Below are 17,965 nucleotides of genomic sequence, written 5' to 3' on the forward strand. Positions count from 1 at the left end.
CACTTGTAGAGTGTGATTCATCTGATCTTTGTTTTTCTCATCTCCTCCTCCTTCTCATCTCCTATCAAACTACAAAGGGACTCCAGATGTCTACACTGACGATGCTTAAAGTATGGGGGTGACTAATCCTACTTCTCTTCTTGCATGGAGCACACAGCATGAGACTGAATCAATAACGCTAATACTTACATTATTGGATCTCTCTTCTCCAGCCATGCTGATGGAGCACTTAAGATGAAGCTAATGGAGTGATGCAACCATAAACCCAGGGTATTTGAAAGAGGGATCAACCCCCTTTGTTTTTTTCCAAATCTAATTCATAAATAACAGCCTATGTTTCTTCACATTCGATGCCTTTAAGTAAGGGGAAAAAAATCCATTTTGGATTTGATCATATTATGTATAAGGCCTACAGCAGAATACATAAACATTTTTCGATTTTGTTTTCGTTCAAGACAGAATGTTCTTTCTAAGACTTTGGCAGGGCTCATGCATTAGCGATGAGACTGTACTTTGGAAACACATTTTGAAGGGTCCTGTGGGAGGATGAGAACAGCTGAATTTGTTGTAGGGAGAAAAGTCACTTTTATTACTCCAGTTATTTATTACTGATGATTTGAAGGATATAATAAAGGAAATTAGCTTACATCACTGGCTACATGGAGAAACTCTGCAGCCTTCTCATATTCTGGCTTCATTTTCTTACAGTGCCCACACCCTGCCAAAAGAAACAAAATCCAATTAAGTTGTACACGCCATGGTTATTCATTGACCCATCTAGCCATTATCAAAATCCAAAACCATGTGGTAGAGATTTACTAGAATTTAGTATGCATTTTACTTAACTTATTTGTAAAGCCTTAGTATGATTTAGGATCTTTTCCAAAGTGGTCACTATGGCTTAAACAAATAATTTAATCTACTAAAAAATAATAATAAACCCCCTGAATTCACACCCAGACCTCTTTCCTCCCAGAAAGTACTATAAACGCAGTATTTGTCAAGCCCATTGCCTCTAGTACGCTCTTGGGCGGGGCACAACCTCACCCATTTCAGTTTCCAAGTCTTTATCTGCTTTAAAAAGAAACAAGGCAGAGCCCTCACGTGACTTCCTGACTTTAAGCTGAGGCTTATACTAGCACAGCTTAATTGAGTAATGTAATTTGAATTAAACTGCACTGATAATAAGCCCCGCTTTACAGTGGTGCAGCATGTCCCTCTAGCAAGGATTTGCACTGATTTAATCACATCAGTGTAATTACACCACCACATATGTTCTCAACATAAGCAGGGCCTGTAAAACCGAGATAATGGTGCTTTCTTGCTAGTGTGAAGTTCTCCAGAGATCCGCCATTACTTCACTGCTAAGTGCTGACATTACAATAAAGTAAAATGAATACATGAGCGAGAAAAGCAGATTTAAAATAAATTATTTGGGTGTAAATGAAACTGCTTTCAGCTGGTGCAATTGCTTCCAGGCAAGCTGAACTTTCAGGACCAGGTGAGGTTCCTGCCACGACACCAAGTTACACTTCAGCTCCTATGGCACAATGCTGGGCCTCCGGGACAGCCCCTTCCTCGCCCCCATGCAGCCCCTGCTATTGCCCCCAAGGGACCAGCACACCTGCAGGGTCAGCGCAAAGGGACAGAGAAGCAGGGATCGACACCCAGGCAGGGCAAGGGCTGGCTCCTGGGCACAGACCGGAGACGCAGAGAGCTGCAATAAGGCACGTGGCACAACAGAGACGCGCAGCACTCGCCTGCCCCAGTGCAATGTCATCTCAACCCAATCCCTTGCCACACTTTTTCCTCCTGTTTGCAGCAGCAGCCAGCTTTTCTTTCTTCAGCTGTTATGGTTGGAACAGGCACTTGAAAGCCCAGACATCACTGAACTTTTGAAAGTCGTATCAGAAAATACGGCTAGAAATCTGTTTCAGTGCAGCTTAAGTAAAAGCCATTTCTGAGGTGTATAGGCAACAGGGTTGGGGCTATTTTTTCTGTCTAAAAGAAAATAAACAAAGGACTCTGAATCTCAGTGCTGCTTTGATTCCCTCTAACGGGATGACTGCTGAAGCCAGCAGATGTAAACCTAAGCCTAAACTTAACCAGACAACCATGTTCTATACAGGACAAGTCAAAGAGCGTTCACAGCCAAGAAGCGACAGGACATCCAGGTGTAACTTCACCACAGCAAAGAGGGACTACAGCAGAGCTCCAACCACCGCAGAACAGCATGAAACACTTTGAGGGCATGTTGATAGAACACAGTGAATAAAGACTACAAATCCCACCTGAGAATTACAGCAAATACCCAAACAGTCGACCCCAGACCAAACTCCAGTTCAAACACCAGTTAAGGTCCATACCACTTAGTCATCTGCATAGTGACCACAGCATTAAGAAGCCCTACATCCTTCTGAGCAAAAAACAATGCTTTAATGTGGCAGGAGCAGCAGAACAAGGGGATCTCAGCTGGCGGAGGAAGCTTTGCTTTAGTTTTACACCGTGGTGGGAGCATGTGCCACCAAGCCAGGAACCTGATGCAACAGCTTCGGAGGTGAATTTGGGAAGAAGCTGTAAAAGGCTGAGGAAGAGTTACTGTCTCAGCACTGCTTGCCTTGGTTAAGAGCACGAAAGAGGCTGGCAAAATGATTTATTTGCCACCCACAGAAAACTTGCAGGCATATGGCTTTGTGGAAGGGGCTGACAGTTCCCTTTGACACCTGCCCAACTTGATTTATTTCTCCTTTCAGGAGCAGGGAACTTTATTCATTTTGTGCTCTTCTCACTTCTAAACAAAGGGTATCTCGAGTCCCAGCTCAGATACCTGGGAACCTCTCTGAATCAGCTAGCTCAAATTTGTACATGAAATACTTTTTTTGCAGGGGTAACTTCACCTTGGTGGGCTTTACACAGCGTGTCCTCCAGCCAGAGCAAGCTTCATATTGTGCTCTAACTATGGCATCCACTCAGTCTATACTATATTCCACAATCATTAATATCAGATCTGATCAATCAAAAGCATCAAACAACCTGAGTTCTCATAAACCTATTCAGAGAAAAAAAAAAAACCACAACAACAAACCCAAACAAGCTAGGCATACTTTGCCCAGGAAATAAAAAACAATCCAAAGCATCTGAAATTCATGTGAATAATATTTTGGAGAAAGCTACCTAGTCTATGAAGTATCACTGTTCCAGGTTCTTTCATGAACATCACACAGACACAGCACTACTGACTGCCACAAAGCTAACTCATTCATGCTTAAAATAAAGGGGAAGCAGGATCAGGTTTTTAAAGGCACTTAAATGCCAACTCAAGTCCTCAAATCTTTACCATGCAATGCTTGTTCTACCCCTGACAGAGGACAGCATGATATGCCAGCCTGGAAAAAAAGCCACCACATTAAACTGAATTTGATAGAGGGACAACGAATCTCAAGAGCTTCTCCCACAATAAATGATGCTTCTCTGGCCACCTGTATGAGAATTTTGCTATTGCGTGCTACAGCCTGCTTCCACCTATCACTGCATAAAAGAAGAGATATGAATTAGAAGTCAGACCTACACACTGCAAATCAATTCACCTCTGCTATGATTATTTATCCTACCTTTCAATAATCCTAGGAGGATTGCCTTTAAATTCTCAAGGCCAATGAAAAAGTCATTTAAATGAATTCCAAGGTCAGTGCCTTCCTTTGATTGCTACATTAGGTGGTTCAGCAGCAGCTGTATTCCTCTGTGCTAAGCTCCTCTACTTTTAGACATTTTCTGTTCATAAAATGAATGGGAAAACAACAACAACCCTACAGGCCCTTAGCCCAGATGCTCCAAAGTGCTGCATAAGGTCTGCTGGGACAGTGGAAGGAAGCCCACAGATCTGTAATGGGCATCTGTGATAGATGTGCTCTTAACAGACGCACTGTCACATCAAACGTATACTGACATTAAAACTAAAAGACTAAGCAAGGGAAGCAACTCATTCAATGGCAGGTGAGAAGAGAAAGGTCACCATCGACACAAGGACGCCCGCAGCCTACTCCTAGCACTGACCTCCTCTGAGCCTCTCTGGGTCATGGCTGCTGGAAACACCCAAGGGACTTGTAGGTGTCTACACGAGAGGACTCCCACAGCCTTGCTCTTTTCTTGCAGAAGACAAGTAGCTCCCCTGGAGGTGCAAGACAGAGTTACTCTCCATCCGGCAGCAGAAACCAGTCGGGATTCAGTACCTGGGTCTGTTGAACAGTTCTGGACAACTCCTTTGACCTCTTGACACCTCATCTTGCTCCTCCTTGCACAAAAGGAGCCTCAGGCTGTGAGGGCCAAGGCTCAAATAGAAAAGAGCACACAGAATAAGTATAAAGGAGGAGTGTTACAAGACAGGAAAATGAAGTTAAAGCTTACAAAAATCAGTGCTAGGACATCTGGTACAAGACAGGCCTTTGCTAACCGTTTTTAAAACAGATGTCTAAATGAAGCAAGGATTCTGTTTTCCCAGTTTATTTATAATCGATCTTCTCATTTGTGCTGCACAGACAGGCAGATAAAGAGCTCCTTCCTTCAGTGCAGTTGCTGTCACACAGCTTAGCTCAGCTGCACCCCAGAATGACAGCAATCAAAGGTCTCTACACTGCTCCAGTGCAGACAAGTCACTTTCCTCCAGAATCCCACCACAGGGCAGAGGACAACACTCGCCCAGCACTTCATCCTTCCTAGACTGTGACCGTATGCAAATACAGAGGCAAAGGCCAAGTGTGGACAGAGCGATGCCAACATGCAAGGGCAAGCAGCAGAAGGACAAAGGGAAGGTTAACAAACGTACCAAGCCAACTATTTTTCCAAGTAAATACCTATATTTGTTTACAGCAGCCTGTTTGGCACCACGGTAAACATTCACAATACAAAGCACAGTTGCTCCAAACATTTTCAGAACTGAACTAAAGCAAACACTTCTACTGTTAAAACCAAGTTTTGCCTACAGAAGACAGGAAGAAAACCACTCAAGCAGCTCCAGTTAAGCTCCTGCATATGCTGTCTTAGTGCTGTCCCCAGAACATGAATCTCTGTTTCTCTCTGTCATTCGCTGTTTGCTTCTTTCAGGTTATTATGGCTATATAAATATACACCATGCTTTTGGTCATGTCCTTTCATTTCAAGACAACAGCGTCTGGCGATCTGAAGTGTACGTGACAAGCAAGAGATAAAAGCCAGGTGAGGACAAGGAATTTCCAACATGAAGAACGCTAGAGATAAATTAAATTGCAAATAAAGATTTTAAAGAATCACTGCATTTCTGCCATCGACAGACTGCTTGAGTACTGTTACCGTGTACCAGCTATTTATTGTATCATGCCAGCTCTACATCCATCTATAGCTACATACCAAAAATACCTCCATTAGATTATGAGAGAACAAATTTGAAGCACAAAGCATGTCCTGCTTTCAGCAAGTGGGTCACTACACTCAGACTCAGTCATTACTCAGTTCAGACTATGTTTATAGAAAATTAACAGAAAATATCAAGAAAAGACAAAAAGTCTCAAAGAATTTAGATGCACCTTTGCTCTCCAAACATTTAACACCTGGTTATACACCTTTGGTTTCTCCAGTCCTAGTCACAGAAGAGAAGTGATCTCTCAACCCAGCAGAATAGCCAGCCCTTATACATGCCTTGTTGTTAACTTTGAACACACACCTGTACATATAAAAGCAACAGTATGTACATGTCGGGGAGAGACAATCCTTGGAGCCAGGGCAAGCATACACAAGTCCCAGCCCTCTCACCATCTATGAGAGAACACAAACGTATTCTCTTCTGCCATGAAGCCTTTAACACACAAAGATTTCTTCTGCATCATGTAGAAGAGTAGCTCTAAGGTTTGACACGAGGCACCTTACTGTTCTTTCAACCAGTGTAGGAGAGCATAAACTACAACAGCTGCAGATTCCCTTGCATAATTTAGCCATCTGCATTGCAGACATCTGATGGGAAATCATCCACAAATTTGGCAGGGAGGGAGGATAACAAAAGCAGCTGTTTCTCCCCGTAATCACAGGTACAAATTTGCAACCACATTGGTTGCATGTTCACCTAAAAGTTTTAATGGTCACGCCCAGATCTCCAGGTTTCTGCTTTAAAAAAAGTAATCACCTTATGAAGGATCAGGAGCTCAAGAAACTTTATGCATCTTTTTCCCGCTGGGTACTTACTCCCACCAAACCATCCATCTCCTCCTCACCAGCAGCACTGCCAACCCAGGTAAAATTCCAGATACTTAAAGACAAAGATGTTTCAAGGCTTCATGCTTTCTTATGAGGTATAAGAAGCAGCTTCAACATCTTTAACATGATATTGAATTCAAATTTTCAACAGCTAGAAATGCGTGCATGCAACACACAGACACCACACACACACCAACCCCCCCCCCCCTTACTGTACTTTTAGAGGTAGGTTTGAATTAACCAAGTATTACATTGTGTAGGGATCAGCAACAAGCAAACAGCTTTACAAAAGACAAGGCCTGTGAAAGGTCAGCCTGGAAAAGACCCTGAGGAGTTAGAAATATAGAATTAGAAGTAACATACTTCAGCAGTTTGGACTGTTGCAGTCATGCTACATTTATGCAGTTGCAGCCTAACGCCTCGGCTGTGTGGGCTGCACAGTTCACCCCAGTGACAGGAGAGCAGTACAGCATCTTGTCCACACCGTTATCACTATCTCACTGGCATTACCACAAACTCGCAGTGCAGTCAATCTGCGCGTGCAATGATCTGTGCAAATCCAATCCCAGCATGTGCACGCAGAAGAAAGTCCCTGCCTGCTTCCAGCAGCTCTTCAGTGTGAAGTCGGGGCACAAAATGACTACAAATCGGTCACCCCTTCCCCTGTCCACGTGACTTGCCGAGGCAGTGGTGACCCACCCCAGCCACCCTCTTAGTGCCTGTGTTGCAGAGCACATAGGGCAGGCACAGATGTCCCTGGGGGAAAGCCTCAGGGCACTGAGAATAAGAGTAGCACAGCATGGGGCACTACCAAATGATTCAGACAGACATCAATAAATGCCTGATCAGGCCACAGGAGGAGGCCAACACCATGTGAGCTACTTGACACCTGCCTGACACATGCTGAGTGAGCCAAGCCTCACCTCCCTGCTTGGTCACCTCGGTTGTAGAGGTGAAAGCATTTGAAATCCAATTCTTGATCATTTTTTTTATGCTGGCATAACTGTTTCCCTCCTAGCATCACTGAAACTGCTCAGCAGAAGAAGATTCATAACAGCTTTAGACAGTTACAGTATGACTAGATTATTTATTTACTTTTTAAAAAGACAATCACATCACTGCATTACATAAGATAAATCAGATCAAACTGAGAAGAAAGCTTAACCAAATGTATCCCCCAGGATATGTACTCACAGCTCTGGCTGAAGGCCTACCTTCAGCCAGCAACAGACCTTGGCAGGGGCAGACTGAGCACAGGGTGGGAGAAACGCTGAGCAGGTCCTGCAGGCTGCTTCCACAGGATTTAAAAGGCAACAGCTCTGATGAACTGCGTAACACATGCTTCTGCCTTCATTTATGGTCATGCTGGAGCATATCTTCTTTTGATGAACAGGCTCAGGGGAAAGGGTGAATATTCTTCAAGGCTAACTTCAGCCACAGGCTGCTACCTCCCAGGGATCCCTGAAAGCTAAGCAGGGAGCCCTGGCTGAGCTGGGCTCCTGAAATTAGCCTTTGAAAAAATATACCCCCATCTGCAATGGCACAGACTCCAGCACACGTCCAGGAACAATCTTTAAGCTAACCACCACCTTTATTTAAAATAAACTAACAACAAAAATCACATGGTTCCTTATTTCTGTTCCAAATCTGGCTTCAGCTTCCAGCTATTGGAGATTACGTTGCATGTATATACCCTCTTAGTCAAAACTATATGGTGCAACTAGTAGAAATCAGTATTGGGAGATGACAGTGCCTCCTCCCATCCGTCTTGGATGGGAAAAGAAGTGAAGGAAGGTGGATCAGCTGGCATCAGGAGATATGCATTACACTTCCTACACCAGCTTGGAGGAACATGGCCCTGAGTAGGTGTTGAAAATTAATCTTCCCCTATTGAAATGTGAAAGAGAGAGACAACAGCATGGCTGCCTTAAGGTGAAATTGTTGAGAGTTTATGAAAAATACCACCAGAAGGTTTCCTTCTCAATTAAACCATAATTATTGCACATTCAAAAAAGATCCCTCCCATTCTCCATTGCCAGATGATCAACAAAGTTTCGCCTTGGGGAGTAAAGAGAAGTTGCACTGCTTTCCCTCACACTCTTACCCCACTGTGGAAGACTTTATACTTTGGACTTAGCAATGAAAATGCCAGAGAATAGAGGTTAGATGAAATGGCTTTGAATATGCAGCTCAGGAAAACAGCATAGCAAGCAAATCACTTCCTAGGATGCAATTTGTGTAAAACATCAGCAAAAGGGATGCAATGCAAAGAGATCTTCCCAAGAAAGCTACATCCCAAAGCACAGAAGCTTATGGGGCAGGTGTGTTAAAAGCAATGGTGACATGGACTGTTACTGTGAAGGTACCCATGAAAGTCAAGTATCAGGAAGGGATACTACGCAGAACATACACTTTTCGTCCAAAATCAGAGGAAAAGTGGTTACCAGCTCAGATGCATTCACCTACTTAGAAGTGTTCTGGGATGCTCGCTAACCACAAGCAGTCAGGACCCCAGAAGACACACCTCCACCATCAGCACAACACCCCAGTATCAAAGCAATGGATTTATTAAGCATCACTTGCCGACTCACCATCTGAAAGGGCACAAGGAGCAGATAGGCAGGTTTCTCTGTTCATTATTTGCCCTTTAAATAAGTTCTCTACCTTCCACAGGATAATAAAAATTGAAGGCATAAAGTATTTAGGAAGATAAACTTGATAATGAAAACTCTACTGCTAATGATTCAAGTAGCAGAGATACTAAGGCACTTTCCAAATGAGAGGCCTGTGCCTTATATTAAGCTTATCCAGGCAAGGAAACTAATTTATTTCAGAAGAAATAAACCTGGTGCTTAATTCTTAAAGCTAATTCCTACTGTTAACCCATAATTAGTAGCAAGCAAAGTAAACTTATAAAAATAAAAATAAAAAGAACTTACCAGGAGAACACTAAGGGCTCATACGAACACTGGCATCAAGCCTGCGGGAGGACAGTCACGATCTGCACGCTCAAATGGGGACTTTCACAGCTAAAGCTACAGACATCCTTTAAAAGGACTGAATAACTAAATAATCTATAACAGGTACCCAGAGAAGGGTAGAATGGGGCAGGTCTCCCTTCAGCTGTCACCTCTCAGATGCCCCTTGGCCCTCCGGCAGCCATAGCTACTCCTCTGCAATAGTCTCCATTAGTCAGTAAGGACTTGTTAGGAGAGAGGGAATGCAATAGTAACATGAGAAATGAGGCAGCAAATCCCCAAAGAAACTAATGTTCCATTCACACCACCTGCCGCACATTCACAGGAAGATTTTTTTTTTTCTGATTGGAATAGCCTTTGCAAATGCCTTCTTTAACAGATGAGCTAATTGCTTCTTATTGGAGGTGAGCATACAGCAATGCATTTTGAACAAATCCCCCAAATTTCACAAAACCCACATACCTACAGTTCAGCTCCTTTCTTTCCTCCTTTACTAGTGTCCTGCATACCGCTCTTGATATCCACAACTGCTAGCAAGTAAGTTACTCAAAGTACGTGCAGTGTCTCCAGGACAGCACCATGGCACACACCAAGTCAAGATCCAGCCCAAAGGCAGAGTAGCCGTGAACATCCCAAAAGTCTAGGTTTGCCATTTTTCCTGTTATGAGGCTGAACCACAGCAAGCCAAGGCTCCTCTCTTCAAGTCCCAGCACAGGCTGTAACCCGGCTGCAAGCCATCCGCTCTAGCTGCAATAATCATGCCTGAGCTGTGTGCTCACTCAGTGGCAGATGGGGTTCCCTAAACTTGGGGGCCAAAAACCTGATTGTCTGCCACAAGCCAGGGAATACTGAAAGCAGAATCCTATTTCCTTTGTGTTAATCAAGTCTTTACACTGTTCACATGCCTTCTGCACCCCAGTTCTTGCAATACTGGAGGATCTTGCAGTCTGGACATGGCTCGCTAGATTAAACTCCCACGCAAGGTGAAATGTTATCTCCACTTCACAGATTGGAAGCCAAGACAAATATTTAAGAACTTGGGTCACGATTGTACAAATCAAAGCAAGGCAAGGAACTAAACTTTTACGTCTCCAGGCCAAGGCTATCACTTTTATCACTGGATCATCCTTTTTTATGACTTTACCCTGCTCAAAGAGCACAAACTGCTTCAAAAAGACAATAATCTTATACGAACTGTGTGCTATAGTATCAAAAGACCGACACAAAAGAGACAATGGATTCCTATCATTACTGTCTTCACCCTTTTCATTAGGTATCCTATCAAGTTTTACTGCATAAGCTAGTTACTAGGATTTTTATACTCGCCACGTTCCTATTTATATTAAGTACCACTAAAAATCCATATTGATTTTTGTTTTTAAACCCTCAAGAAATGTAAGTGGGATGGTCATTAAAGGAAAAATCCATGTCAGGTTCTTAATTTTCCTGGTTTGCTGCATTGTCAAGAACATCTGTTTTAATGTGTGATTAAATCTCCACTGAAAATCCTTGCTGTAATTAGTTTAACGAGGCAGGCCACTGCACTAGCAGGTCATTGCACTGAACTCTTTACACTCCCTAAGATTTTTGGTGATACTCAAATATATGTTATAGCAAGCAACGTCCTGTTGTAGACTTGCATGCTTTTGAATATGCATGAACCTAGTCTGAGTGTCTCACTCCTCCTTTCTCTGAAATGAACAGTCAGAACTTGATCCGTTCAGTGGAAGCAGATTCAGGAGCCAAGAATTTACCTGTTTCTAACTGGTTTATATGAAGAATATATCTAATTCCAGGAGCCTGCCAGTAACGTACAGCTAAAAAGTACATACGTACAATGAACAGAAAGTTGGCACAATTTACGCTTGTCCAGGGAAGCATTTTATTATACATTCCATTAAAAATGCACTAAGGCAACATTAAAGTTAGCACCTACAAGATGTAAAGAGTCAGGAAATGCAATGCTGAACCTGAAGCAGATCTCCCCTCTTCACCTACCTGTCCAGACTCTTAAACAGCAACATTCATCATCCGAGTGCCCTTGCACAACAATTTAATCTTTCAGTGACCAGGGCATTGCAACAGCCCATCCTGACATCTGCACTGCTTCACCAAGAAACCCAACAGAGCTAGGTACTGCCTATAACCTACATAACAGTCCAGAAAGTTTGCCTTGTTCAAAGCTTTCTTTAATTACTCTAAGAGCAAGAAGAACGTTTTTGTGGCGTCTAGTAGGAACAGGATCAAGCCCACAGCAAGCACTCTGACACATGCATGTCTCCTTATATATCATCCCACAGACTAGTACACACAGCTATAGCACGTGGATGTGGCATCTGTCAGGCTTCCAAATATACAACCTGCCTTACATACTATGAACTTCCAGTAATCCTTTCAGACTGCAGCCAAGGCAGCACAGAACTCCTTGCCTTCATTTTCCTCTCTGACTACAGCATCACTCAATAATGGGCACAACTGTTTCTCAAGTACTGCCCACGCAGAAAGTCCAACTTAAAAAGTAGAGTTCATTCCTGAGGTTGGATTGTCAAAGCTTATCAAGACCGTTCAGGAAACTCTGAAGCCCTTGACCCAGGGATACATCCTGCCAAGCTTTTGGCTTCCAGCTCCCTCCTATTTCACACAGCTGAAGTGCATTTTGAAAACACGGCTCTTCTCTGCAACTTCTGCTGTTCAACAAGCTCTTCTCACACACAGTTACCTTTGACCAAGGACCGATCAACATTACACAATTGGAAACAACAGCAGAGTGCAGACGTGGAGGAACACTGGAGTAGATGCTATTACTGCAGTTGCTGACACTCCTCCTGAGAAGCTGAGACGCCTCCACGAGGACAGATGTACACCTTCTCTTCAAAACATCTGATTTAGCTAGTGCCAAGACTGAGGCCCAAAGTCAGACCTTTGGTGATGGAAGAGTATTTTCCACCTGAACTAAACTGATACCTTCCATAAAGACAACCAGAAGCTTCTTATGAAGAGCTACCACTAGACGATGTCAAATAAATTAAGGGGGTTCCTAGCACAGGTTTAACAAGAACAGCTTCCCAGCTACCTACCATTTGTCCTTATCCTAGAGGCTGTACATCTGAAGGCAGATGCCAATAGCTCTCTATGTAGCCACTGAACACAGACAACATTTTATTTTAAAAATCACAGATGTCAGAAATGACAGGTACAAATGAAAATTAGATGATACTTGCATTCATTCCACATTCAGTGCTGCCTGTTGTTTGGATAACCCACAAGCCTTTAACCTCCACTGGTGCAACTGCATTGGTTTACATTTGAAAATACATCCTTGATTGAATCATGAATTATCATGGAAAAACTTAAGATTTGATTTATTTGTCACAGGCTGCCAAGGCTAGGCTGCTGCTGACCTGTGCTAAAAAGGCTATTTTTTCAGGCTGCACAGTAAATTAATTCTTCAGCCTTTTCAACTCATTGCCTTTCTGTTGCGGCTGCCAACAGAAGTACCAATTAGCGCTCACTGCAATGGTAGCTTGCTTTCATAAGGAGCTTTCATATAGAATCAGTGGGGGTCTGAAAGAGAGTTTTATTTATAGTTGTAAAATCCCGTTTGAAAAAAACAGATTTGATTTTGTGCGCACATTTTGGGTTTGCTTTACTTTATGTTTAAAGTGAGCAATGGATTGCTACATCCTAATCTCACCACATGCAGCAGCAAGAAACAAAAACAAGTCCACTGAAACCAATGATGGTGTACTGGTAGGGAGAGATCCAGGTCCACTGCTTGGTTAGAAGCTGGAGGCCTTCATCGTGTACTGGGCTAATTGGTTGGCATTCTTAATGAGTCCACAAAGTGGCCTAAAACCTTGGGTTTTAGTGCACGGGCAGGAGGAGGGAAGGAGTGAAGGGTGTGAAAAGCTGGTTTTCAAAGCTAAATTGATAAAAATGCTCTGTGTGCAATTAAAAACCTGCACAGCTGAATAGCTGGCTTTGGAAGGTATCAACTGCGTAATTTATTGGGTTCGTTTATAAAGGGAGAGAAAATCTTCAACGACAGGAGACGAATTTCATGGACGTTTCAACAACACATCAAAACTATAGTGTGTTTTATCATCTCAAGATTTATTTTTGCCCTCCCTTCCATTAAGGGAGAGCATGAAAAGGTGTATCAGGGCTGCATCTCCAAAGCAGTTTCCAAGAACAAATTAAGGGGGGGAAGCTGCATTTTCCCTGCCTTCCTCCTTATCAAGGAAGGAAAAATGTGATGGCTCTAATTTCCCACTAAGGGTATTGACATTTTTTCTAACCTTAAGTCCTGCAACTACAGCTTATATAAAGTCTCTGAGGAAGTCCTACGACGAGGGCTGGGAAAGAGACAGGTTTAGCATGAATTTAAGCTCGTGTACAAGGAAGAAATGTTGCAGGAAAAGTATTTTAATAGTTCAATCCTTTAAAAAGCAAATGCACACTCACACTAACAGCACAGCCAAAGCGCCTTTTTACCCTCTGTCACCTCTGGCATCAGTACTGGACCATGGACTGTGCTATGGCTGATGGTGTACGTATGAGAGGGGGGAAAAGCAACGCCAAGCAACCATCAGAGGCGTCTGACAAAAATCACTGATCAGCATCAGAGACTACTCAGATCTGTGCTTGCTGAATGTACACGGGGAGGCTACAGACTGTGGTGGCACCAGGACATTATTCTGCATGAGGCTGCAAGAACAGGTACACTTTAAAACGTCAGCAATGTCATTTGTGTTAACAAAACTTAATGAAAACTAACTCCTGTGCATGAAAAGCAGACACTTTTAGAACCCATTTCTGAATTTACTTTAATTTCAATCCCAGACTTTAAACAACTTTTAGTAGCATTTGAATTGACTTATCAGTGACTTGGGTAGGTTTATTTTGTGCAAGACTCCGACATGTGCTTTGAAGAAAAATGCTGCAAAAAATGTAGAAAGGGAATTTTGTGGAGTTTCTATTTCTTTGACAAAAATCAAGTCAGAAAGACTGCAACCTTCACTATTTTGGCAAATATTTTGGACAGAATTATTTTTAAAATTGCATTTGACTCAAGCAGTTTGATGGGGAAACTGAAAACAAACAGGGCTTTTTTATGCTCAAATGACACAGGAGCAGTTTAAGTCCCAGCGAGTCCCCATGTCACTAAGGCATTTAACAACACTTGACTGGCAGCATAACCCATATTTAGAGACATTCAGAACGCAGCTGTCATCTTGGGCATCTAAATAAATTAATCAGCTGTAGGCACAGATATCAAGAAGCACATACAGACATGAAGCCTTTATTCGCATTGCTAACGGAAGACTATCACAAGCAGCATAGGTGTCTATTTATGTTACGGTACAGAAATAGCTTTGGTTGGTGCAATACGTCTTCTGTTACAGACTCTGAAATAGGCCCACTAACATAACTGTGCTATCTCGTGTTAGCAAATCTGATGAATCCACGCAAAAACTCCAAATCCTTTGGGGGAAAGGGTAATTTATTTGTTCTTTTGTATAGTCCAGGAGATCTCAGTTCACAACTGAAGATTTTGGGTACAACAGCAACACATAGAAAAAACACTTCAGCTTTCTGCAAGACTCCAGTCTGGATATATCCAGGACAACAATATGCTCACCACCAGCAATTACGAACGAATTTCAGCAAAATGCTTGAATAAGGAGCACAACACTGGACACCCTCCACAGACAGCTGGAGAGGGAGAGTGCCTTCCTGTTGGTTGGGTTTGGTTGCTGTTTACCTGTGCTAAATATTCAGATTTATTGAACATCCTCTTAAGGGCTTTACAGAGGAGTTTCAGAAGGTTAAAAATCCTGCTTCATGTCCCTAGCGACCTGCAAAATGAAAGCAGGATGAACTCATCCTGCCCACCCACACTCACCCACGTTTCTCACGGCCGGCAGTAATGACTCGAAGCAGCACATCTTCTGTTTAATGCTTGTGCTAAATTATTGCAGAAAAAGTAGAAGGTCTCTGATACCAAGTGGTGCAAGCTGCATGTTGCAGACCTTCCCAATGTGTTTAAATCACACATAGCTGGTCTAGTTGAACCTAGTTATGCTTGACTGCACTTAACACAAAATGCAGTGACGCCTTTAATTGGGCTAGTAAGTGCAACTGATTGTAAATAATTATAGTGTGGTCCTCAGGGATGATCATTAGTAGCCACAGGCATGGAGACCCAATTGGTCACATTCATCACAGTGCCTACTTCTGCAGTTCACAGGTATTTACCAGGGATGCGTTTGGTTCAGCTGTATCCTCAGCACTTGGCGGGGTGGGGGTGGAGAGATAAAAAGCGTCCAATTCCCCACACATCTTTTAATACTACACTCTATTAATGCACTGGCCAGCTGACTATGCAATTAAAGCATCACTGAAATAATTCTCCCTCTAGCAAAAGACCTTCTCATGAACACAAGATTGATAATACACTAGAAAAACTCCAAGTCACGTGTATGCTGCACTGTGACACAGGGTTTTAAGTACTTGCTAATTCCAGGCCAGTGTTGAAATCCCCTTGCTTACTCTTAGTTACACAGAAGTACATCCTGAGTTCTGGGCCTATTTTGTACACCTGTTTCAACAATTTTTTTTATTAATAGATAATTTTTAGAAAAAAAAAAATTCATCCTAAGCTACCAAGGTTAAAACAAGGAAGATGTCCTCTGTTTTTACAGCTTCTTTTACTGGAGTAATTTATCTCCTGATATTCATAAGGTGACTCCATTAGCACATTTAAGAAGTGCTAGGAGAAGATCTTTTAATCATGGAGATAACTGTTTATGATAGTTGTCTGTTGTTAATTAGCCTGACTCTCTGCTGAGGATGCCCAGAGAGGATTCTTACAAACATGGATCTTTTACACATGTACAAGCTGGATTCTGCATGTAGGTATACCACTACCACCTGAATGTAAATAAAATGCCCCAAATATTCACATTTCATTTAAAATGGAGTTGTTCTGGTAAGGAACATTCTTTATCCTAATTCTGAGCAGCTGAAACATGTTATCAGGAGATTGCAACAGCCCAATTCAGACATTTGATTTACTTTTAAAACAGCATTTGCCAAAGTACTGCTGTACCTTAGCACAGAATGCCCCTTAGTGTAAAACATACCCAGGTGGAAGTGCCCCTCCTCTCCAAATAGGTCACGCAATATTGTTAACACTAAAATTGTGTTACTGTGTTTGAGAAAATATTAAAAAAAAACCCCTAAAAACTGAATAGAGCCCTGTTCAGATTCATAACTAACTTGAATTTACTATAAGATTTGATTGTAGTTGTGTGTATTCATTTATTTTTAATCTGACTTCCTAAAGGCATAATGCTTGCAGGCCCAACTGTCAATTTCTTCCCCCTCTTCCTCCTCCTAAATACATGACTGGACTCCTTTGCCCACTTACAAACTCTTAAATAAAACAGCAAAGCTTTTAAATACGACTAAATCTCTGTAAACACACAGAAATCTGGAGCTAGAGAGGACACTTATCCCAAGCCATGTGCACAGGGGGAAAGGAGGGAAATTCAGCATTTCTGTTTGGCAGCAGTTGTTCAGCCAAGCCAGCGAGCGTACAGCTCCCGAGGAGCAGCAGCCCATGCTGTCGCTTGCACACTAGGGAGCATGGAAATCTGGGGAAGGATTTGGGTAACGAAGGATAACTCCTGAGCAAACCAGGCTTCATCAGTTCTGCTACTTGTGTTTCGGTTTTCCGGTCCGCCTTTCATTAGTACAAATAATCCAGTGAACCCAGTGACAAAACAGCAGTCAGTCACCTGCTTCAGTGGATCAAATCCCTAGATGTTTCACCGGGCAAAGGAAATTTGTTACGGTATGTTTTTCAAGACAGTCTTATGAGCAGACCTTCAAAAAAGGCATATTGGAACTAACTCCTGCTGGCTTAAAGGGAAGCGGGATTTCAGCCTCTGTGCCAAGACCCTCCGTTGTTCAGCTGTGAGCGCACAGCCTGCCTCCAGAGCCCTAACCTTTAAATCTATGCCCATGAAAATGAACATCTCGCCCAAGTGCAACTGCCAGCACAGCAGCGAGAGGAGACAGAAGCTGCATATCACCCAGCATAACAGATTTAAGCCTGAACCTTCCACTGCAGACACAAAGAAACAGTAGAACCAGCTACATGGCTGAAAGAAGTTACATCCTAACTGAACAAAGTGGTTAACGCACTCTTCCACCCAACAGCATACAGGAGGACAACATAACTGCAACAGCTTTCTGAAGGCAACACACTGCATTTTATTGCTCAAGCTAAAACCTCAAGTCATGAAAAAAATCAGCCCAGTTACCTTAGGAACTTGTGGATGCTCCATCCCTGTAAGTGTTCAAGACCAGGCTGGACGGAGCCTTGAGCAACTTGGTCTAGTGGGCGATGTCCCTGCCATGGCAGGGGGGTTGGAACTAGGTGATCTTTGAGGTCTTTTCCAACCCAAACCATTCTATGGTTCTATGACTCTCAGCCAAACAGTAAGTAGTATCACTACCAGTTCTGCATTACTTTTCAGAAGTCCTGAGGACTTTCTGAAGTTAGATCAAGTTTTGGCATACTTCAGCACAATATACAATGACCATTACTCCTTACATTGCCAGAGAACAAACCACAGCAGAGGAGCAAAAATGGTCAAAGTGACACATCAGCAGCCATGAATAAGGACTCAGGAGCTCACAGTTCTCAAGTTGAGTTGCTCAATCAACCAGAGCTCTGCTTTGAAAGCAAACAACAC

The 17,965-nt window shown here is 42.8% G+C and overlaps 1 protein-coding gene across 1 annotated transcript in view; it reads right to left on the reverse strand.

Moving 5' to 3' along the window:
- PDIA5 (protein disulfide isomerase family A member 5) overlaps positions 1-17,965 on the reverse strand; it is a 104,395-nt gene that overhangs the window by 32,526 nt on the left and 53,904 nt on the right. Inside the window, exon 12 of the mRNA XM_086465510.1 lies at positions 648-718. Coding sequence (XP_086321636.1) covers positions 648-718 — 71 coding nt within the window. The remainder of the gene's footprint in view (positions 1-647; positions 719-17,965) is intronic.

Source organism: Leptosomus discolor, chromosome 5 (genome assembly GCF_034619465.1).
Source record: "Leptosomus discolor isolate bLepDis1 chromosome 5, bLepDis1.hap2, whole genome shotgun sequence".
NCBI classification, from domain to species: domain Eukaryota; kingdom Metazoa; phylum Chordata; class Aves; order Leptosomiformes; family Leptosomidae; genus Leptosomus; species Leptosomus discolor.